At 42.9% G+C, this 24,977-nt stretch overlaps 1 protein-coding gene across 8 annotated transcripts in view; it reads left to right on the top strand.

Moving 5' to 3' along the window:
- LOC140717437 (mitochondrial import receptor subunit TOM40B-like) overlaps positions 1-24,735 on the top strand; it is an 88,638-nt gene extending 63,903 nt beyond the window's left edge. For 2 of the 8 annotated variants that reach the window (XM_073031035.1, XM_073031029.1), the window contains 2 exons: positions 13,308-13,362; positions 24,494-24,735. In XM_073031035.1, the coding sequence (XP_072887136.1) occupies positions 13,308-13,362; positions 24,494-24,633 (195 nt within the window). In that variant the 3' untranslated portion in view covers positions 24,634-24,735. Of the gene's footprint in view, positions 1-66; positions 593-13,307; positions 13,363-24,493 lie in introns of those variants that run through there. The other 6 variants (XR_012096545.1, XM_073031027.1, XM_073031025.1 and 3 more) reach the window with 6 other exon arrangements.
- Positions 24,736-24,977: the final 242 nt, after the last annotated feature.

The following is a 24,977-nucleotide window of genomic DNA, read 5'->3' as shown; positions in this document are numbered from 1 at the left end:
TGCATGTTGGACTATCATAACATTGCCCTTAATATTTCCTGTTGCAATCTGTTGTCCACCTCCCAGCTACTGCCATCAGGGTCCTTTTACCCTTCCAGCTTCTCAACTCAACACACAGCTCGACCACATCATCAAGTTTGCCGATGACACGACTGTGGTGGGTCTCATCAGCAAGAACGACGAGTCAGCATACAGAGAGGAGGTGCAGCAGCTAATGGACTGGTGCAGAGCCAACAACCTGTCTCTGAATGTGAACAAAACAAACAAGATGGTTGTTGACTTCAGGAGGGCACAGAGCGACCACTCTCCACTGAACGTCAATGGCTCCTTGGTAGATCGTTAAGAGCACCAAATTTATTTATGTTCACCTGGTGGAAAATCTCAACACCAGTTCCATAGCAAAGAAAGCCCAGCAGCATCTCTGCTTTCTGCGAAGGCTGAGGAAAGTCTATCTCCCACCCCCCATCCTCATCACATTCTACAGGGGTTGTATTGAGAGCATCCTGAGCAGCTGTATCACTGCCAGGTTCGGAAATTGCACCATCTCGGATTGCAAGACCCTGCAGCGGATAGTGAGGTAAGCTGAGAAGATCATCGGGGTCTCTCTTCTCACCATTACAGACATATACAGTACACTACATACTGCATCCACAAAGCAAACAGCATTATGAAGGACCCCATGCACCCCTCATAAAAACTCTGCTGATACAGTACACAGTAAAAATGAGACAACATTTTTCAGGACCATGGTGCTACATCAAACAGTACAAAAACTACACTGAACTACGTAAAATCAACACAGAAAAACTACACTAGACTACAAACCTACCCAGGACTGCATAAAGTGCACAGAACAGTGCAGGTATTACAATAAATAATAAGACAATAGGCACAGTGGAGGACAGTAAGTTGGTGTCAGTCCAGACTGGGTATCGAGGAGTCTGATGGCTTGGGGGAAGAAACTGTTACATAGTCTGGTTGTGAGAGCCTAAGTGCTTCGGTGCCTTTTCCCAGATGGTGGGAGGGAGAAGAGTTTGTATGAGGGGTGCATGGGGTCCTTCATAATGCTGTTCGCTTTGCGGATGCAGCGTATAGTATATTGTTATATACCTACATCCTATTTTATCAAGTGCCTCCAACTATCTTGAGACCTCATCCTTAATAATTGACTCCCAACCATCCTCCCAACCGCAAAGTTCAGCCTAACTATTCTTTAGTTGCCTTTCTTCTGCCTTTCTCCCTTCTTGAAGAGTGAAGTGACATTTGCAATTTTCCAGTCTTCTGGAACTATTCCAACATCTAGTGATTCTTTAAATATTATTACTAATGCCCCTATGATCACTTCAGCCCCCTCTATCAGAACTTGGGTGTGTACACCATCTGGTCCAGGTAAGTTATCTTCCTTCATAACTTTTAGTTTCCTAAGAACCTCTCTAGTAATGGTACCTTCGCACATTTCATGTTCTCCAACAGCTCTAATTTCCACCATACGGCTAGTGCTTATTCAGTTTGCCTGCCACTTGCTTGTCCCCCATTACTACCTCCACAGCATTGTTTTCCAGCGACCAATATCCATTCTCACTTCTCTTTTACACTTTATGTATCTGTAGAAACTTTCGGTATCCTCTTTTATATTATAAGACCATAAGATATACAGTGGGAGCAGAAGCAGGCCATTCAGCCCATCGAGTCTGCTCTGCCATTCAAACATGGGCTGATACAATTCTTCCAGTCACCCCACTCCCCTGACTTCTCCCCATACCCTATAATGCCCTGGCTAATCAAGAACTTATCTATCTCTGCCTTAAATGCACCCAGTGACTTGGCCTCCACAGCCACTCGTGGCAACAAATTCCACAGATGTACCACTGAAGTATTTTCTCTGCATCTGTGTTCTAAATGGACGTCCTTCAATCCTGAAGTTGTGCCCTCTTGTCCTAGACTCCCCTACCCTGGGAAATAAATTTGCCAAATCTAATCTGTTCAGCCCTTTTCACATTCAGAATATTTCAATGAGATCCTCCCTCATTCACCTGAACTCCAGGGAATACAGCCCAAGAGCTGCCAGACATTCCTCATATGGTAACCCTTTCATTCCTGGAATCATTCTCGTGAATCTTCTCTGAATTCTCTCCAATGTCAGTATATCCTTTCTAAAATAAAGAGCCCAAAACTGTACACAATACTCCAAATGTGGTCTCACAAATGCCTTATAGAGCTTCAGCATCACATCCCTGCTCTTTTATTCTATGCCTCTAGAAATGAATGCCAACATTGCATTCACCTTCTGCACCACCGACTCAACCTGGAGGTTAACCTTTAGGGTATCCTGCACAAGAACTCCCAAGTCCCTTTGCATCTCTGCATTTTGAATTCTCTCCCCATCTAAATGATAGTCTGTCCATTTGTTTCTTTCACCAAACTGCGTGACCATACACTTTCCAACATTGTATTTCATTTGCCACTTCTTTCCCCATTCCCCTAAACTATCTAAGTCACTTTGCAGGCTCTCTGTTTCCTCAACACTACCTGCTCCTCCACCAGTCTTTGTATCATTGGCAAATTTAGCCACAAGTCCATTAAACCCATAGTCCAAATCATAAAAAGCAGTGGTCCCAACACCGACCCCTGTGGAACTCCATTGATAACCACCAGCCAGCCAAAATAGGATCCCTTTATTCCCACACTCTGTTTTCTGGCGATCAGCCAATGCTCCACCCATGCCAGTAACTTCTTTGTAATTCCATGGGCTCTTGCTAAGCAGCCTCATGTGCAGCACCTTGTCAAAGACCTTCTGAAAATCCAAGTATACCACATCTACTGCATTTCCTTTGTCTACCCTGCTTGTAATGTCCTCAAAAAATAGCGGCAGGTTAGTCAGGCAGGATTTTCTTTTTAGGAAACCATGCTGGATTTGTCATGTGCCTCCAGGTACTTTGTAATCTCGTCCCAAACAATTGATTCCAGCAACTTCCCAGCAACTGAGGTCAAGCTAACAGGTCTATAGTTTATTTTCTGCTGCCTCCCACCCTTCTTAAATAGCAGAGTAACATTTGCAATTTTCCAGTCATCTGGTACAATGCCAGAATCTATTGATTCTTGAAAGATCATTGTTAATGCCTCCGCAAACTCTCCAGATAACTTCCTTCAAAACCCAAGGGTTCATTCAATCAGTTACAGGAGATTTATCTACCCTCAGACCATTAAGGTTCCTGAGCACCTTCTCAGTCGTAATTTTTCACTGCACATACTTCACTTCCCTGACTCTCTTGAATGTCCAGTATGCTGCAGTTGTCTTCCACTGTGAAGACTGATGCAAAATACACATTCAGTTCCTCTGCCATCTCTGCATCTGAATGCGTATTTTGCATTGGTCTTCACAGTGGAAGACATCTTAACCAGAACTGGAAGGAGACTTAATATCCTAGTGGAAAGGTTTGCTAGTCCCACACAGTGTGGTTTAAGCTAGAGCTGCAAGGGGATGGGAACCAGAATACCAGGACAGTTTGTGGAGACAGGTATTGTTTAGACTTCAGACTAAGTCAGGAATCAAAAGGTTGAGTATGGTGCAATTAATGTCGTAAGCTTTATATTTTTATTCAAGGAATATCCTAGGAAAGCCAGATGAGCACAAGGCATGGATCAACACGTACAATTACAATATTGTAGCCATTAGTGAAACAGTTGCAGGAGGAGCAGGACTGGCAGATCAATATTCTGGGGTTCTGTTGTTTTAAATGTGACAGAATGCGAAAGATTAAAGAGAAAGGGTGGCGTTACTAGTCAGAGAAAATGTCACAACACTAGTGAACCTGTCTAGTGAGGCATTATAGGTGGAACTAAGAAATAAGAAAGGTATGACTATGTTAATGGGGCTTTATTACAGACCATTAAACTGACTAAGGGCTTTAGAGGAACAAATTTGCAGAGAGGTTGCAGTCTGTTGCAAGAAGCATAAGGTTATTATAGTAGGTGATTTTAACTTTCCACATATTGACTAGAACTCCCATACTGTAAAAGGACTGGATGGGATAGAGTTTGCCAGATGTGTTCAGGAAAGTTTCCTTCATTGAACATAGAAGTCATAATGAGAGAGTATATCATACTTCATCTGCTGTTAGCGAATGAGACAGGGCACATGACAGGTAACACTTCTCATCAAGTGATCACAATGCCATTAGTTTCAAAGTAAATATGCAAAAAGATAGGTCCGGTCTGCAGGTAGAGATTCTAAATTGGAGAAAGGCAAATTTTAATAGTATTAAGAGAAATAGACAGAGTGGACAGTCAGTGCCTCTTCCCCAAGGCACCACTGCTCAATACAAGAGGACATAGCTTTAGGGTAAGGGGTGGAAAGTTCAAGGCAGATATTAGAGGAAGGTTTTTTTACTCAGAGAGTGGTTGGTGTGTGGAATGCACTGCTTGAGTCTGTGGTGGAGGCAGATACACTAGTGAAATTTAAGAGACTACTAGACAGGTATATGGAGGAATTTAAGGTGGGGGTGTTATATGGGAGGCATGGTTTAAGGGTCGGCACAACATTGTGGGCCAAAGGGCCTGTACTGTGCTGTATTGTTCTATGTTCTATCACAAAGGATATGGCAAGTGTGGATTGGGACAGACTGTTTTCTGGCAAACATATACTTAGTAAATTGGAGGACTTCAAAAATGAAATTTTGAGAGTACAAAGTGCAGAGGATGAGCCGTTTGAGAATAGGACCAATCAGGTGCGATAGTGGAAACGTGTGTATGGAGTCAGAGGAGGTAGCGAAGGTACTTAATGAATACTTTGTTTCAGTATTCACCAGGGAAAAAGACCTTGGCAATTGTGGGGATGACTTACAGCAGACTGAAATGCTTGAGCAAATAGACATTAAGAAAGAGGATGTGCTGAAGCTATTGAAAAGCATTAAGTTAGATAAGTCACCAGAACCAAATAAGATATACCCCAGGCTACTGTGGGACTTTAACCCAGATAAGTATGAGGTTTTGGTAGGTCCAGTTTGAAGACAGAATATAATTTAAATGGTAAGGCTCTACAGTGTGGAGGATCTGAGAGAACTTGAAGTTCGTGTCAATAGGACACTCAAGGATTCTGCGCAGGTTGACAGTGCTGTTAGGAAGGCATATGGTGTGCTGGCATTCATCAACCATAGGATTGAGTTCAAGAGCCGTGAGGTAATACTACAGCTATATAAGACCTTGGTCAGACCCCACTTGGAGTACTGTGTTCAGTTCTGGTCACCTCACTACAGGAAGGATGTGGGTACTATAGAGAGAGTGTAGAGGAGATTTACAAGGATGTTGCCTGAATTTGGGGGCATACCTTATGGGAAGAGATTGAGTGTACTTAGCCTTTTCTCTTTGGAGCGATGGAGGATGAGAGATAACCTGATAGAGGTGTATAAGATGATGAAGGGTATTGATTGTATGGATAGCTAGAGACTTCATCCCATGGCTGAAATGGCTAACACGTTGAGGCATAGTTTTAAAGTGCTTAGAAATAGGTACAGAGGGGATGTCAGGGATAAGTTTTTCACACAGATGAAAAAACAGATGTTTTCACACACTGACGGATGCATGGAATGGGCTGCTGGTGGCAGCAGTGGAAGCAGATTCAATAGGTTCTTTTAAGAGCCTCTTAGATAGGTATACGAAGCTTAGAAAAGTACCAGCCAAGCATTCGGGAAATTCTAGGCAGTTTCTAGAGTAGGTTACATGGTTAGCACAGTTTTGTGGGCCAAAGGGCCTATAATGTACTGTAAATTTCTATGTTCTGTGTTCTAAAGCTTGTATGTGCCTGTTAGAATAAAAGGTAAAGATAACAGGAGAACCCTGGTTTTCAAAAGATATTGAGGGCCTGTTTAAGAAAAAAAAGAGGTGGATTTCAGGTATAGAGAGGTGGAACAAATGAGGGGCATTATGGAGGATAAGAAATGCAAGAGAACACTTAAGAAATAAATCAGGAGGGTGAAAAGAAGGCTAAAAAGGCTAAAAGATGACTTTGTACTTGCTGACAATTGAAGGAGAATCTTAAGGGATTCTACATATGCTGTAAGTTAAGAGCATAGGGATTGCATGGGACAAAATTAGTCTACTAGGAGATCAGAATTGTCATCCATGTGTGGTCAAAGGAGATAGGGGAAATCTTAAATTAATTTTTTACATCTGTATTTACTCAAGAGACTGACACAGAGTGAGGCAAAGCAACATCAACTTCATGGACCCTATACAGATTACAGAGGAGGAGGTGTTTGCTGTCGTGAGGCAAGTTAGGGTGGATAAATCCCCAGGACCTGACAAAGTGTTCCCTTGGACCCTGTAGGAGGCAAGTGTAGAAGTTGTCAGCACCTGAGCAGAGATATTTCAATCATTCTTAGCGACAAGTGAAGTACCAGAGGATTGGAAGAGAGCTAATGTTGTTCTGCTGTGTCAGAAAGGCTCTAAAAATAACTCAAGAAATTATAGGCTGGTGAACTTGACATCATTAGTAAGAAAGTTAATGGAAGGTATTCTAAGAGCATTTGGATAGACATGGACTTGTCAAGATAGCATGGCTTCGTGTGTGGTAGGTGATGCCTAACCAATCTTCTAGAGTTTTTTGAGGAAGTTACCAGGAAAGTTGATGAAGGCAGGGTAGTGGGTGTTGTCTACATGGACTTTAGTGAGGTATTTGACAAGGTCCCACATGAGAGATTGGTCAAGAAATTTCAGTCATTCGGCATTCAAGATGAGCTAGTAAATTGGATTAGACATTGGCTTTGTGGGAGAAGCCAAAGAGTGGTAGTGAATGGTTGCCTCTCTGACTGGAGGCTTGTGACTAGTGGAGTGCCACAGGGATCAGTTCTGGGTGCATTGTTGTTTGTCAACTATATCAATAATTTGGAGGATAATATGGTTAACTGGATCAGCAAATTTGCAGATGGCATCAAGATTGGGAGCATAATAGACAGCAAGGAAGGCTATCATGGCTTGCAGAGAGATCTGTACCAGATAGAAAAATGGTTGAAAAATTGCAGATGGAATTTAATACAGACAAGTGCAAGGTGTTGCATTTTAGTAGGACTATCCAGGATAGGTCTTTCATAGTGAATGGTAGGGCACTGAGAAGAGCAGTAGAGCAAAGGGGTCTGTGAATTCAGCTCCATATCTCATAGAAAGTGGTGTCACAGCTTGAAAGTGTTATAAAAAAAGCTTTTGGCACATTGGCCTTCATTAATCAAGTATGGAGCAGGCGATGGGATATTATGTTTAAATTGTATAAGATGTTGGTGAGGCCTAATTTTGAGTATTGTGGACAGTTTTGGTCACTTACCGACAGGAAAGATTAAAAGAGAACAGAGAAAATTTACCAGGATGTTGCTGGGATTGGGAGACATGAGTTATGAGGTAACTTTATTTCTTGGAAGGCAGATGATTGATTGTGAGAGAGGTATACAAAATTATGTGGGGCATAGTTAGGGTAAATGCAAGCAGGCTTTTTTCATTGAGGTTGGGTGGGACTACAACCAGAGGCCATTTGTTAAGGGTGAAAGGTGAAAAGTTTAAGGGGAACCTGAGGGGAAACTTCTTCACTCAGTGGGCCATGAGACTATGGAACTGGGGCATGCGAGCTCACTATCAACATTTAAGAGAAGTTTGGATAGGTACATGGATGCTTGGAGCATGACGAGCAATGGTTCCCCACCGGCAGGTCGATGAGAGTAGGCAGTTTAGATGGCCTAGCACAGACCAATTGGGCCAAAGGGCCTGTTTATTTTCTGTATTTTTTATGACTCTATGACTTATAATAGAGGAAACATTTGTGGAAAGTTAGGGGATTGAAAAGCTTTTAAACACCAGCAGAAGGCAACTAAAAAAAATCACAAAGAAGGAAAAGATGGAATACGAAGGTAAGCTAGCCAATATTAATGAAGATACCAAAAGTTTCTTCAGATATCTAATGTGTAAAAGAGAGGTGAGAATAGATATTGGAGCACTAGAAAATGATGCTGGAGAGGTAGTAATGGAGTACAAGGAAATGGAAGATGAACTGCATAAGTGTTTTGCATCATTTTTCACTGTGGAAGACATCAACAGTATGCATGAATTTCAAGAGTATCTGGGGACAGAAGTGATTGAAGATGGTGCTTGTGTACCTGAAAGGTCTGAAAGTAGATAGGTCACCTGGACTTGTGCATTCTTGGGTTCTGAAAAAGCTAGCTGAAGAGAATGAGGAGGCATTAGTAATGATCTTTCAAGATCAATAGATCCTAGCATGGTTCCAGAGGACTGGAAAATTGTAAATGTCACTCCACTCTTCAAGAAAGGAGAGAGGCAGAAGAAAGGAAATTAAAGACCAGTTATTCTGATCTCAGTGGTTGGGAAAATCTTAGAGTAACCATATAACAATTACAGCACGGAAACCATCTCAGCCCTTCTAGTCCGTGCCGACGCTTACACTCACCTAGTCCCACTGGCCCGCACTCAGCCCATAACCCTCCATTCTTTTCCTGTCCATATACCTATCCACTTTTACTTTAAATGACAATACCGAACCTGCCTGAACCACTTCTACGGGAAGCTCATTCCACACAGCTACCACTCTCTGAGTAAAGAAATTCCCCCTCATGTTACCCTTAAACTTTTGCCCCCTAACTCTCAAATCATGTCCTCTTGTATGAATCTCCCCTACTCTCAATGGAAAAAGCCTATCCACGTTAACTCAATCTATCCCCCTCATTATTTTAAATACCTCTATCAAGTCCCCCCTCAACCTTCTACGCTCCAAAGAATAAAGACCTAACTTGTTCAGCCTTTCCCTGTAACTTAGGTGCTGAAACCCAGGTAACATTCTAGTTAATCTAGTAATTTGTTAAGGATGTGGTTTCAAGAGGCTTATGATAAAATAGGCCGAAGTCAGCATGGTTTCCTTCAGGGTAAATCTTTCCTGACAAGCCTATTGGAATTCTTTGAACAAATAGCAAGAAGGATAGACAAAGGAGAATTGGTGGATGTTGTGTACTTGGAACTTCTGACGGCCTTTGACAAGGTACCATCATGAGGCTGCTTAACATGTTAAGAGTCCACGGCATTACAGGAAGGATTCTACCATGGAGAGGGCATTGGCTGATTGGCAGGAGGCAAAGAGAGGGAATAAAGGGAGCCTTTTTTGGTTGGCTGCCATTGAGAAGTGGTATTCTACAGAGTTCTGTGTTCAGACCACTTCTTTTTACATTCTATGCTACTGATTTGGATGATGGAATTGATGACTTTGTGGCTATGTTTGTGCATGATACGAAAATTGGTGGAGATGCAGGTAGTGTTGAGAAAATAGAGAGGCTACAGAAGGACTTAGGCAGTTTAGGAGAATTGACAAAGAAGTGATAATGCAATACAGTGTCAGGAAGTGTATAGTCATGCACTTTGGTAGAAAGAACAATAGCATAGACTAATTTCTTCATGAGGAGAAAATACAAAAATTTGAGGTGCAGAGGGACTTGGGAGTCCTCATGCAGTATTCCCTATAGGTTAACTTGCAGGTTGAATTAGTAGTGAGTAACGCAAACACAATACTAGCATTCATTTTCATAGGACTAGTATATAAACAGAAGGATGACCTTTATAAGGCACTGGTAAGGCCTCACTTGGAGTATTGTGAGCAGTTCTAAGAAAGGATGTGCTGTATTGGAGAGGGCTCAAATGTGGTTCACAAAAATGATTCAGAGATTTAAATTCTTAAATGAGAAGCACTTGATGGCTGGGCTTGAATTCACTGGAATTTAGAAGAATTGTTGGGAGGGGTGAGCGAATCTCATTGAAACCTATTGAATTTGAAAGGTCTCAATAGACTAGATTTGGAGAGGGTGTTTCCTATAGTGGGGGAGTCTAGGACCAGAAGGCACAACCTCATACTGGAGGGATGTCAATTTGGAACTGAGATAAAGAAGAATTTCTTTAGCCAGTGAGTGGTGAATCTGTGGAATTCTTCACCACAGGTGGCTGTACAGGCCAAGTCACTGGGTGTATTTAAAGTGGATGTTAATATATTCTTGGTAAGTCATGGAGCGAAAGGTTATCGGGAGAAGGCAGGAGATTGGGGTTGAGAAGAACATGGATCAGCCATGATGAAATGGTGGAGAAGACTCAATGGGCTAAATGGCCTAATTCTGCTCCTATATCATAATGTTTATCCCTCAAAACTCCCTATGTTTACCTCACTCCAAACCTCTCCACATCATCCTATTCTCCTGCCGAACAGCCTACATCTCTCTCTAGCCCTGCCCAAACCTCCCCTATTTTACTGCCTGAACATCCTATCCAAAACTCTTTACCCCTGCCCCAAAATCCCCAATATCTCCCTTTCCCCTCCTCAAAATCCCTCCACTTTTTATACTACTCCAATCCTTACATCTCTCTCTCCTCTCAAAAGCTCCAAAATCTGCCCCTGCCCAAACCCCCTATATTTCCCTTTCCCCCTCCCAAAACATCCCAACATCTCTTTCTCCTCTCAAAAGCCCCACATCTGCCCCTACTCCACAACATCTCTCTTGCACAAACCTCTCCACATCTCTCTTTGCCCTTGACTGACCCCCCCATTTCTCCCTTTCCTCTCTCCAATCCCAAACCCCGCTCCCACACTCCCTTTCCCTTTCCCTAAATTATCCCCTGCCCAGGTCTCCCCACATTTCCTCCTCTGCTGAAAACTCCTCATATCTTCCTCTCCCTCTCCTCAAGCTCTCTCACATGCCCCCCTCCCTCTGTCGAAGCCCCCTCACTTCTCCCTCTTAGCCTCTCTCATCTCTGACATTTTCTCTGCCTGACACTACTTAATGTTAATTCTTTCGGTGGAAAGACGAAGATGCTGCAGTTAATCTCATTGATAGAGGATGGGCTGCCCGGACTGTGGATGGTGAGAGGGCAGTGAGAGAGTTAATCCCACCGATAGTGGATGGGCTGACCTGATTGTGGGTGTGATGGGGTTAATCCCACCGTTAGTGGGTGGGTTGCTCTGACTGTGGGTGTGAGAGGGTTAATCCACCAAATAGAAGTGGGGCAGCCCCATATGTAACAGGGAGCAGAGAACGGTTGAGTTCCTTTTGCTGTAATCTGGCTCCTCCCATCCCCTCTGCCTCTCTCGATTGGTTCCCATCGCTGCTCCCTCAACTGTGTCTGTGAAATCACGGGACAGAGAGCACTGCAGTGGATCGATAACAAAGGAGAGGAGGGGGCAAGGACAGAGAGCGGGAGATTGAATCAGTACGGACGCCTGTAAAATTGGAGACTATTTAAACGATGAGTACGGTAGGAAAGCAAAGCTTCACCTACCCTTCTCTGGGAGACACGAATGAGGAATGTGCAGCGAGTGAGATTCAGAGAGTTGGTAGGAAGAAGGAAAGCAGAGAGGGGAGAGGATAAAGCCGAGGGACATAACAAACGGATAGAGAGATGGTGGAAGACGAGGGAAGGAGATGCAGAGGAAGAGAGAGGGACGAGAGAGACATAACATATCGGGTGAGAATATAAAAGAGACAGACGTTGTCCAGCACTGCCAGAGAGGTATGCCGTGGGCCCAGCAACCTGCTGTCACTGTCATCATCTGCTTCTATGATCCAGCGCATTAACTATTCAAGCAGGATGGTGAGAAAGACAGACTCAGTGACACAGACAGAGAGGGAGAGAAAGAAGGTGACAGTCAGAGAGAGAGTGTGACACAGACAGAGAGGGAGAGAGAGCGAGAGTGACAGAGAGGGAGAGAGTGAAAGTGATAGAGAGAGAGGGTGACGTAGAGAGAGAGAGGGTGGCAGACAGGGAGGGAGAGAGAGGGTGACACAAGGGGGAGAGAGAGAGTGACACAGATGGAGGGGGAGAGAGAGGGTGACACAGACAGAGAGTGACAGAGAGGGTGACACAGGCAGAGAGAGAGGGAGGGTTACATAGAGAGGGAGAGAGAGGATGACGCAGACGGAGGGATGGAGAGAGGGAGAGGGTGACCCAAGGAGGGAGAGAGAGAGAGAGGGTGACACAGACAGAGAAGGAGAGAGAGAGAGTAATATCGAGATAGAGGGTGACACAGACAGAGAGGGAGAGAAAGAGTGCGGGTGACACAGACAGAGAGAGAGAGTGCCATAGACAGAGGGGGGAGAGAGAGAGTGACGCAGACAGAGGGGGAAGAGAGAGAGAGTGACAGACAGAGGGGGAGAGAGGGTGACGCAGACAAGGAGGGAGAGAGAGAGTGTGACACACAGAGGGAGAGAGAGAGAAAGGGTGACAGAGAGAGAGGGAGGGTGACAGACAGAGGGAGAGAGAGAGAGTGACACAGACAGAGAGGGAGAGAGAGAAAGGGTGACAGACGGGGAGAGAGAGAGCGAGGCTGACACAAACAGAGGTGGAGAGAGGAAGGGTGACACAGACAGAGAGAGAGGGGGAGGGTGACACAGACAGAGGGGGAGAGAGGGAGGGTGACACACAGAGGGAGGGTGACACAGAGGGAGAAAGAGAGGTATGGTGACGCAGATAGAGAGGGTGAGAAAGAGGGTGACAGAGAGGGAGAAAGAGTGGCACAGACAGAGGGGAGGGTGATGCAGACAGAGTGAGAGTGAGAGAGAGGGCGACACAGACAGAGGAGAGAGAGAGAGAGGGCGATGCAGACAGAGAGTCATGCAGGCAGAGTGAGAGAGAGAGGGTGACACAGATAGGGAGGGGGAGAGAGGGTGACGCAGAGAGAGAGGGTCACGCAGGCAGAGGGTGACGCAGACAGGGAGAGAGGGTCATGCAGGCAGAGTGAGAGAGAGAGAGGGTGGCGCAGACAGGGAGGGGGAGAGAGGGTGAGGGTGACCCAGGCAGAGAGAGGGGGAGAGAGAGAGAGGGTGATACAGACAGGGAGGGAGAGGGTGACACAGACGGAGAGTGGCGAGAGAGAGGATGATGCAGATAGAGACGGAGAAAGAATGGTTGACACAGATACAGAGGGGAGAGAGAGGGTGACAGAGACTGATGGAGGGGTGACAAAGACAGAGATGGGGAGTGGCCTCCAGTTTCTGTTTCCTCCTTAATTGAGCAAAAGATGGGGAGATTGAAAGATCTGTGGGACAAGCTGTACAACTGTCTGAGGCTTTTTAAAGAAGTGTTTATTCAATGAAGTGCGAGGAATAAAATCCCTCCAGACACATCTGAACGCAGAGTGGAGGTCAGCACAGCTGCAAGTACACATGTGAAAAGAGAGGAAGGAATATTCCATTCCCTGGATTAGATCCCAGCCTGTAAATGACTCCTGAGTTGTAATGTTGCATACTGATGTGCTCCCTCTCCCTCTTTCTGTGTTCCAGGCCAGTGACAGTGATTCCAATCCTCGTGTGGAGGGTCTCCCTCGACCCAGGAGCGGTATGTTCCTTTAGAGGGATAGGCCACACAACTGGCTCATGATCCTACTTCCTAGCAAACCCCCCCCTCCCAAATCCACCTTCTATCCCTCTCTCTTTGTACCTCTCTCCAGCCCAAACTACACCCCTTTCTATCTGCAGCTATACAGCACAAAGGTCCTTCTGCCCATTGTGCACATGCCAACCATATCACCATCTACACCAATCCCATTTTCCAGCACTCGGTCCACGCCATCTTGCCTTGGTGATTCAAGTGCTGGTCTAGGTGCTTCAATGTTGTGAGAGTCTCTGCCCGCACCTCCTCCTCAAGTAGGATGTTCCAGGTTCTAACACCACATCCCCAAAACACTCTCCCTCAGACACCTCAAAACCTTCCACTCCTCATTCTAAAGCTATGGTCTCAGTTCAAGCCATGAGCATTATGGGACAAAACTTCTCACGATCTCCTCTACCTATAGCCTCCATTACTTGGTACTCTTACCAGGCTCCTTCCGCTCCAGGGACCACACCCTAGCCTCTTCAGTCTCAGTTCACTAATTAAACCCAGCCACTGCAGGCTACCCCTCAGAGAGGTTCTACAGCTTTCTCCTATTCTGGCCTACCTCTTTACCACTGCAGAGGAATTTCCCCAGAATGGTGCATGGTCTGAAGGTGCTTTAGTTACAGGGAGAGATTGAACAGACTGGGCCTGTTTCTCAGGAGCGAAGGAGGACGAAGATGACCTGATACAGAATCTAATACATAGGACACTATAGCAGAGGCCTGCAATATCTGTGCCAACCATAATGCCAGTCTAACTAACTGATCTGCATGGACATAATCCATATCTTCTCACTCCCATGTGTCCAACAGACTCTTAAACACCACTCTTGTATATGCTTATGTTTCCACCATCTCCAGTGGCAGGGTATTCCAGGCACAAACCACTCTGTGTAAAACTAGGGCTTTCAACTAAATAATAGGGGGGTGTGGGTTCAACAGATTGGAGAAATATAGCTAAAGTAAAAGAGAAAAGTGGGGATAAAGATTAAAAAGTATAAAAAAAGAAATGTAAGAGTAGAGTAAAGAAATGTCAAGTGTAAAAGAGAAACTGATTACAAGATTTTAAAAGCACAATGAGTACAAGGGCACTTTATTTGAATGCCTGTAGTATTCAAAACAAGCTCAGTGAACTTCTGGCACAAATCAGTACAAAGGGGTGTGATTTAGCGGTCATGACAGAGATGTGGTTGCAGGGTGGAGAGGATTGGGAATTAAATGTCCAAGGATATCAGGTTATATGGAAGGATAGGCAGGAAGGTAAAGGAGGTGCGGACACGCTCTTAAAGGTGAGATCAGGGCAATAGTGAGAGACGATACAAGGTCTAAGGAGCTGAATGTTGAATCCATCTGGGTAGGGATTAGGAATAGTAAAAGGAAAAAATCACTGGTGGGAGTTCTCTATCGGCCACCAAATAATAACGTTACAGTGGCACAGGCAATAAACAGAGAAATAACTGAGGCATGTAAGAATGGAACAGCCGTTATCATGGGGGACTTTAACTTGCACATAGATTGAGTGAATCAAGTTGGTCGAGGCAGTCTTGAGAAAAATTTCATAGAATGCATCCATAATGGCTTTCTTGTACAATATGTTACTGAACCTACAAGGGAATGTACCGTCTTAGATCTGGTCCTGTGCAATGAGACAAATAAAATTAGTGATCTTGTAGTTATGGATCCTCTTGGAAAGAGTGATCACGGTATGATTGAGTTTCCATACAAATGGAAGGAGCAATAGTTTGATCTAAAATCAATGTTTTATTCCTAAACAATGAAAACTACAATGAGATGAGGGAGGATTTGGCTAATAGAACCATAGAGCATTACAGCACAGAAGCAGGCCTTTTGGCTCTTCTTGACTGTGCCAAACCATTTTTCTGCCTAGTCCCACTGACCTGCACCTGGACCATATCCCTCCATACACCTCTCATCCATGTACCTGTCTAAGTTTTTCTTAAGTATTAAAAATGAGCCCACATTTAGCACTTCATCTGGCAGTTCATTCCACACTCCCACCACTCTCTGTGTAAAGAAGCCCCTCCCCCAATGTTCCCTTTAACCTTTTCCCTCTTCACCCTTAACCCATGTCCTCTGGTTTTTTTTTCTCTCCTAACCTCAGTGGAAAAAGCCTGCTTGCATTCACTCAATCTTTACCCATCATAATTTTATATACCTCTATGAAATCTCCCCTCATTCTTCTACGCTCCAGGGAATAAAGTCCTAACCTATTCAACCTTTCTCTATGAATCAGTTTCTCAAGTCCCAGCAACATCCTTGTAAACCTTCTCTGCACTCTTTCAACCTTATTTTTATCCTTCCTGTAATTCGGTGACCAAAACTGCACACAATACTCCAAACTTGGCCTCACCAATGCCTTATACAACCTCATCATAACATTCCAACTCTTATACTCAATACTTCGATTTATAAAGGCCAATGTACCAAAAGCTCTCTTTACTACCCTTTCTACCTGTGACACCACTTTTAGGGAATTTTGTATCTGTATTTCCAGATCCCTCTGTTCTACTGCACTCCTCAGTGCCCTACCTTGTACGTTCTACCTTGGTTTTTCTCTAATAGAGAAAGTCCAATAGATTTGTTAAACATGACCTACCACGCACAAAGCCGTGTTGACTCTCCCTAATAAGTCCCTGTCTATCTAAATACTTGTAGATCCTATCTCTTAGTACTCCTTCCAATAATTTGCCTACTACCGACGTCAAACTTACTGGCCTATAATTTCCGGATTACTTTTAGAGCCTTTTTTAAACAACGGAACAACATGAGCTATCCTCCAATCCTCCGGCACCTCTCCTGCAGATACCGACATTTAAAATATATCTTCCAGGGCCCCTGCAATTTCAACACTAGTCTCCTTCAAGGTCTGAGGGAACACCCTGTCAGGTCCTGGGGATTTATCTACCCTGATTTGCCTCAAGACAGCAAGCACCTCCTCCTCTTCAATCTGTATAGGTTCCATGACCTCACTACTTGTTTGCCTTATTTCCATTGACTTCATGCCAGTTTCCTTAGTAAATACAGATGCAAAAAAAACATTTTAAGATCTCCCCCATTTCTTTTGGTTCCATACATAGCCGACCACTCTGACCTTCAAGAGGACCAATTTTATCCCTTACTATCCTTTTGCTCTTAATACGCCTGTAGAAGCTCTTTGGATTATCCTTCACCTTGACTGCCAAAGCAACCTCATGTCTTCTTTTAGCCCTCCTGATTTCCTTTTTAAATAATTTTTTGCACTTTTTATACTCCTCAAGTACCTTATTTGCTCCCTGTTTCCTATACATGTCATACATCTCTCTCTTCTTCTTTATCAGAGTTCCAATATCCCTCAAGAACCAAGGTTCCTTATTCTTATTCACTTTGCCTTTAATCCTGACAGGAACATGCAAACTCTGCACTCTCAAGTTTTCTCCTTTGAAGGCCTTCCACTTACCAACGACATCCTTGCCGGAGAGCAACCTGTCCCAATCCACGCTTTTTAGATCCTTTCTCATTTCTTCAAACGTGGCCTTTTTCCAGTTTAGAACCTCAACCTGAGGACCAGATCTATCTTTATCCATGATCAAGTTGAAACTAATGGTGTTATGATCACTGGAACCAAAGTGTTCCCCTGAACACACTTCCGTCACCTGTCCTAACTCGTTTCCTAATAGTAGATCTAATATTGGATCGTCTCTCACTGGTACCTCTATATATTGATTTAGAAAACTTTCCTGAACGCATTTTACAAACTCTAACCTGTCTAGACCTTTAACAGTATGGGAGTCCCAATCAATATGTGGAAAATTAAAATCCCCTACTATCACAACTTTATGCTTCCTGCAGTTGTCTGCTATCTCTCTGCAGATTTGCTCCTCCAATTCTCGCTGACTATTGGGTGGTCTATAATACAACCCCATTAATGTGGTCATACCTTTCCTGTTTCTCAGCTCCACCCATATGGCCTCGGTAAACAAGCCCTCTGATCTGTCCTGCCTGAGCACTGCTGTAACATTTTCCCTGACTAGCAATGCCACCCCTCCCCACCCTTCATCCCTCTGCCTCTATCATATCTGAAACATCGGAACCCTGGAACATTAAGCTGCCAGTCCTCCCCCTCCTGCAGCCAAGTTTCACTAATGGCTACAATGTCATAATTCCACGTGTCAATCCACGCCCTCAGCTTGTCAGCCTTCCCCACAATACTCCTCGCATTGAAATAGACACACCTCAGAAGATTATTACCACCACACACAACCCTTCTATTTGTGACTTTGCATGAACCTTTAACATCATTTATTTTCACCCCCACTCCACTATCTACTCTGGCACTCTGGTTCCCATCCCCCTGCAAATCTAGTTTAAACCCCCCCCCCCCCCCCCACAGAGAGCACTAAAAAACCTCCCTGCAAGGATATTGGTCCCCTTGTAGTTCAGGTGTGACCCATCTCTCTTGTACAGGTCCCATCTGCCCCAGAAGAGGTCTGAATTATCCTGAAATCTGAAACCCTGCCCCCTAGACCAGGTCCTCAGCCACGTGTTCATCCTCCAGAGCATCCTATTCTTACCCTCACTGGCACGTGGCACAGGTAGCAATCCTGAGATTACCACTCTCAAGGTCCTGCTTTTTAACTTCCTACCAAGCTCTCTATACTCACTCTTCAGGACCTCCTCACTCTTTCTTCCTATGTCATTGGTACCGATGTGTACCATGACATCTGGCTGCTCACCCTCCCACTTCAGAATGCTGTGCACGTGATCAGAGACATCCCTGACCCTGGCACCCGGGAGGCAACAAACCATCCAGGAGTCTCTGTCACAAGCCTCCTGTCTGTATCTCTAACTATCGAGTCCCCTATCACTACCGCTCTCCTCTTCTTACCCCCTCCCTTCTGCACTGCAGAACCAGACTCAGTGCCAGAGATCCTGCTGCCGCAGCTTGTCCCAGGTAAATCATCCCCACAACAGTATCCAAATCAGTATACTTGTTGAGGGGAATGGCCACAGGGGAGCCCTGCCCTGCCTGCCCTTTCCCTTTCCCTCACCTGACGGTAACCCAATTACCTGTGCGCTGCTCCTTTAGCGTAACTACCTCCCTGAAACTACTATCTCTAAACTTCTCATTCTCCCGAATGATCCGGAGGTAATCCAGCTCCTGCTTCAGTTCCCTAACGTGGTTTGTTAGGAGCTACAGCTGGATGTAGAATGGGAACACAATCTATATGGTGGGGTGGTCGAGGAACAGTGGAAGAGTTTCAAAGAGATTTTTCATGCTCAACAGAAGTATATTCCAGTTAAAAGTAAGGACAGTAAGAGTGGGGAGATCCAGCATTGGATAACTAAGTAAAGAAAAAAAGCATCAAACTAAAAGCTCATGCATACAAAGTTGCCAAGAATAGTGGGAAACTGGAAGATTGGGAAAACTTTAAAAAGCAACAAAGAACCACTAAGCAAGCAATAAAGGAAGGGAAGATAGATTATGAAAATAAGCTAGCACACAATATAAAAACAGATAGTAAAATTTTTTGTAATTATATAAAGTGGAAAAGGTAGCTAAAGTCAATGTAGGTTGGAGGATGAAAAGGGTGAATTGATATTGGGTAATGAGGAAATAGCAGGGGCTTTGAATGATTATTTTGTGTCGGTCTTCACGATGGAGGATATGTCTAACATGCCAAAGAGAGATGTTATGGATGTGATGGGAGGTGAGGACCTCGATACAATAGCTATCATTAAAGAGACAGGGTTGAGCAAGCTTGTGAATCTGAAGATTCCTGGTCCTGATGGAATGCATCCCAGGATACTGAAAGAAATGGCAGAAGTTATAGCAGAGGGTTTGGTGATGATTTACCAAAGTTCTCTGAACTCTGGGCAGGTGCCGGCAGAATAGAGGAGGGCAAATGTCACACCACTGTTCAAAAATAGGATGTAAGCAAAAGGCAGGTAGCTATAAGCCAGTTAGTTCAGCATCTGTAGTTGGAAAAATGCTTGAAGAAATATCGAGGCAACTGGGAAGAAATGGATCTATCAGGCAGATGCAGCATGGATTCTGCAAAGGCAGGTCTGTTTGACAAACTTACTGGAGTTCTTTGAGGACATAATGAGTGTATTTGTTAGAGGGGAACAGATGGATGTTATTTACTTGGATTTCCTGAGGGTGTTCAATAAGGTGCCACATAAAAGACTTCTCCATAAGATAAAGATGCTTAGAATTGGGGGTGTTGCATTAGCATGGATGGAGGATTGGTTAACTAATAGAAGGCAGAGAGTTGGGATACATGGGTGTTTCTCTGGTTGGCAATCATTAGTGAATGGTGTGCCACAGGGGTTGGTGCTGGGCCTGTAACTGTTCATGACATACATTAATGATCTGGAAGGGGGACCGGGTGTAGTGTATCTAAGTTTACTGATGACACTAAATTGAGTGGAAAAGTCAATTGTGCAGAAAATACGGAGAGCCTACAGAGAGATATAGATAGGTTAAGTGATTGGGCAAGGGACCAGCAGATGGAGTACAATGTTGGTAAATACAAGGTTGTCCACTTTGGAAGAAAATAACGGAAGAGCAGATTATTATATAAATAGCATGTTGCTGTGCAGCAGGATTTGGGAGTGCTTGTGCATGAATCACAAATGGCTGGTTTGCAGGTGCAGCAGGCTATCAAGAAGGCAAATGAAATTTTGGCCTTCATTGCTAGAGGGGTTGATTTTAAGAGCAGGGAGGTTATGCTGCAACTGGACAGGGTAATGGGGAGGCCGCACCTGGAGTACTACGTGCATTTCTGGTCTCCTTACTTGAGGAAGGATATACTGGCTTTGGAGGCGGTGCAGAGGAGGTCTACCAGGTTGATTCCAGAAATGAGGGATTTAGACTATGAGGAGAGATTAAGTTGCCTGGGACTATACTCACTGGAATTCAGAAGAATGAGAGGAGATCTTATAGAGACATATAAAATTATGAAAGGGATAGATAAGATAGAGGAAGGAAATAAAAACACAAAATGCTGGCAGAACTCAGCAGGCCAGACAGCATCTATGGGAGGAGGTAGTGACGACGTTTCAGGCTGAAACCCTTCATCAGGAGTGACGACGTTTCAGGCTAAAGGGTTTCGGCCTGAAACGTCATCACTACCTCCTCCCATAGATGCTGAGTTCTGCCAGCATTTTGTGTTTTTATTTATTTCCAGCATCTGCAGATTCATTCGTGTTGCCGTAGAGGAAGGAAAGTTGTTTTCACTGATAGGTGAGACGAGAACTAGGGGACGTAGCCTCAAGATTCAGGGGGAGAGATTTAGGAAGGAGATGGGGAGAAACTGCTTTTTCCAAAGAGTGGTGAATCTGTGGAATTCTCTGCCCATTGAAGCAGTGGGGGCTACCTCAGTAAATATATTTAAGACAAGGTTGGATATATTTTTGGATAGTAAGGGAGTTAAGAGTTATGGGGGAAAAAGCAGGCAGTTTGAGATGAGTCCATGGCCAGATCAGCCATGATCTTATTGAATAGCAGAGCAGGTTGAAGGGCTAGATGGCCTACCCCGTTCCTATTTCTTATGTTCTTAAACGGTAGCATCGTGATTAGTATGATGCTATTGCAGCTCAGGGTGTCAGAGTTCGGAGATGAATTTCAGAGTCCTCTGTAAGGAGTCTCTGTACATCCTCCCTATGGAATGTGTGGCTTTTGCCAGATGCTCCAATTTCCTCCCACAGGCCAAAAGCATACTGGATAGGTTAATTGGTCATTGTAAATTGTCCTGTGATTTGGTGAATGTTAAATTGGGATTGTCAGAGGTTACTGAGGCAGCACGGCTCGATGGGCCATAGGGCCGATTCTACGCTGTATTGCTAAATAAATACATAAATCTTGTCCTTTTATAATATATATAAAAATAATGAGAACACAATTGGAGTAGATATGTTTTTTATGTCATATGTCAATGATTTGGATGATGAAATTGATGGCTTTTTTGCAAAGTTTGGAGATGACAAAGACAGATGGAGGGGCAGATAGCTTTGAGGAAGTAGAGAGGCTACAGAAGGATTTAGACAGATGAGGAGAATGGCGAAAGAAGTGGCAGATGGATTTCAGTGTCGGGAAGTGTCTGGTCATGCACTTTGTTAAAAGAAATAAAACGGCTGAGTATTTTCTTTTCCAATATTTTTATTAGTTTCTACATAGAAGAATACAGAGTACAAGAAAGTGTATATAAAAGGTCAAAAAAGATTCTAAAAACTACCAATTACATTATATCTGTTCATAATAACAATCTCATACCCCATATTCATGTGTTAATCAATAGTTATATTGAAATATACCAATTTATTACAAAAAAAATAATCTAACCCCTACCATGACTGAAGCTGTTTATTAAGGAGAAAAGAAGGTAAAATACCTTCTCATATAATAAAAATTAATAATGGCCAAGATCTGAGTTTAAACAATGAATTGAAGGTTTTGAAAATAATTCAGAAAAGGTCCCCACAATGTTTGAAAGTCTTGACGGGATTCGGAAATTGAACAACGAATCTTCTCTAAATCTTAACATGACATAACGTTGCATAGCCATTGAGCTTGAGTAGGAGGAAAAACATCTTTCCATTTAAACAAAAGCAACCTCTTAGCTATAAGAGAGCTAAAGGCCAAAATATGTAAATCAGATGCCTTCAGCTTAATATCTTGTCCTGCAACAATACCAAATAGGGCCATCAGAGGGTTAGACTTAAAATTGACTTTAAAAAGTAAGGAAAAAGTTTGAAAAACTTTCCAATATTTTTCAAGATTCAGACAAGTCCAAAACATATGAATTAATGAAGCTTCTCCGTTATTACATCTGTCACAGTAGGAAGATATATCTGAATAAAATGAAATAGCTTATCCTTAGTCATAAGAGCTCTATGTACCACCTTAAATTGTATGAGGGAATGATGAACACATAGCGATAAAGTATTAACCAGTTTAAAAATCTAATTCCAAGTTTCCTCAGATATTGATGTCTGTAAATCTTGTTCCCAGAGATTCTTAATTTTGTCTAAAGGAACATTCCTCATCTCCAGTAACATACCATAAATATTAGATATTGAACCATTAATAAAAGGTGTCAAACTAAAAATTACATTTAGTAGGTTCTTATCTGTGCTTATAGGAAATGTACATAATTGAGATCTTAAAATGTCTCTGATTTGTAAATATCTAAAAAGAAAAGTGTGTTTTAGGTAAGCTATATTTAGCTGCTCAAATGACAATTGCTCAAATAAAGAAAAGGTTTCCTCCAACAAACAAATCCCAAAAACATTTAATACCCAACCTCTCTCATTCTTTAAAAACTATATCAGTCATGGAGAGTTTAAAAAAAAATAGCATAAATGGGACTTGAAAGGGAAAATCTCAATAAACCAAATTGTTTTCTAAATTGTATCCAGATCCTCAGAGTATGTTTAACTATTAAATTATCAGTTTAGTTTACTTACAAATAAAGGAAGTGAGGATCCAAGAAAAGAAATAATAGAAAATGTATTAACAGAGTTAGCTTCTAAAGAGACTCATACCAGACAGTCTACACGATTAATATAAAATAGCCAAAATGTAAGATATCATATATTAACTGCCCAGTAATAAAACCTAAAATTAGATAAGGCTAAACCTCAAGACATTTTAGATTTTTGAAGATGAAGTTTATTTAAACGAGGATGTTTATTTTTCCATATATAGGAGGATAAAATAGAATCAAGAGAGTTAAAAAAGGATTTAGGAATAAAAACGGGTAAAGCCTGAAAAAGATTTATAAATTTAGGTAAAATATTCATTTTAATAGAATTAATTCGTCCAATCAACGATATTGAAAGAGGTGACCAATTTAATGATATAATTTTTACATGATTCAATAAAGAAAGTTTTCTTTAAACAGGTATTTGTAATTCTTAGTGACCGTTACACCCAAATAAGTAAATTGATTTCTTACAACTTTAAAAGGGAGATTAGTATTAATTGATACCAAATTATTTAAAGGAAATAATTCACTCTTATGTAGGTTCAATTTATATCCTGAAAACTGACTAAAATGGGAGAGTAAAGCAAGTACGCAAGGTAAAGTCTCAACATTAGAGATAAACAGTAATATATCATCAGCATAAAGCGAAATTTTGTGAGTAATACCTCTCCTTAAAATACCACGGATATCATTAGATTCTCGAAAAGCAATGGCAAGGGGTTCTAAAGCTAGAGCAAAGGGCTCAACGTACAGCCTTGTCTAGTTCCGTGATGAAGTTTAAATAGTTTGGAATTCTGAAAATTAGTAAGAACTTGAGCAGAAGGAGATAGATAAAGTAATTTAATCCATTGAATAAAATCTGGTCCAAAATTAAATTTTTCTAAGGTTTTAAATAAATAATTCCATTCAACCCAATCGAAGGCTTTCTCAGCATCTAAGGATATCATGCATTCCGATATCTCCTGGGAGGGAGAGTAAATAACATTTAATACACAGCGTATATTAAAATGGGAATGTCAGTTTTTAATAAATCCAGTCTGATCATCAGAAATAATAGAAAGTAGAACATTTTCAATCCTACAAGCCAGAACTTTAGAAAGGATTTTAGTATTAACATTGAGTAATGAAATTGGCCTATATGAAGAGGTTGAATCTTGTACAGGTTAATTTGCAGGCCAAGTTTGTGATGAGGAAAGCAAATGGTGATAGGACAACTGATCATTCTGAAATAAATGATACCTTTAGAGAATTCTATTCTAAACTTAATATTTCTGATTCCCCTAAAGATAATACTGTAATGAAGGGATACCTAATGATGAGGGCTATAGATAAGGGAGATAGTGAGAAGTATTTCCACATGGCAGATGTGTCAAACCTGACTGGGGGCATGGGTTTAAGACCAACACTTGAATCACTGAGATAGGAAGATACAGATCAAGTGCTGGGAAGCAGGATCATAGTAGATGGGGACAGTGATGTGCATGTGCATGATGAGCTGAAGGACCTGTATCTGTGCTCTAAGACTGTGACTATGTGAACCAATTGGTGTTTCCTGCAGCATGTTGAGTGCGCTCTCCATGTAACTGTCCCTCCTTCACCTCACAGAAAAGGCCCAATATCTGGGGAAGGCAGAGGAGGATGTCGACATTGACCTGAATGCACCAGAGACGGAGAAGGCAGCCCTGGCCATCCAGGGCCAGTTCCGCAAGTTCCAGAGGAGGAAGAAACCCGGGCCTGCTTCGTAGGCCCATCATCAGAGGCAACCATGGCTGAAGAAGTCAGTGACATTCAGCTTGGTTGGCATAGGCAAGCTCAGAAATAAAAGCAAGAAGTGCTTTCATACAGCCTGTGTCAGTGTCGGACTGAGTTTGTGGGCTTTCTCAGAATATCATATTACTGTGGCTCTCAGGAAGGCCCGAGCCATGGTGATACAAACCTGAGAGGGGAGGCAGGGACAGGACAAGTGGATCATAGTGTGGAGAAATGTTCCCACCAAAATGGTGAGGGATGGGGCAGTGATGCTAGGAGTCTTGGACACCAGTCACTAGAATTTGCCCTACAGGATCTCAAGGCTTTAGCTCTTTGAGGC

The sequence above is a fragment of the Hemitrygon akajei genome, chromosome 27 (genome assembly GCF_048418815.1).
Source record: "Hemitrygon akajei chromosome 27, sHemAka1.3, whole genome shotgun sequence".
Taxonomy (NCBI): Eukaryota; Metazoa; Chordata; class Chondrichthyes; order Myliobatiformes; family Dasyatidae; genus Hemitrygon; species Hemitrygon akajei.
This window is presented reverse-complemented; position numbering and strand designations above follow the sequence as displayed.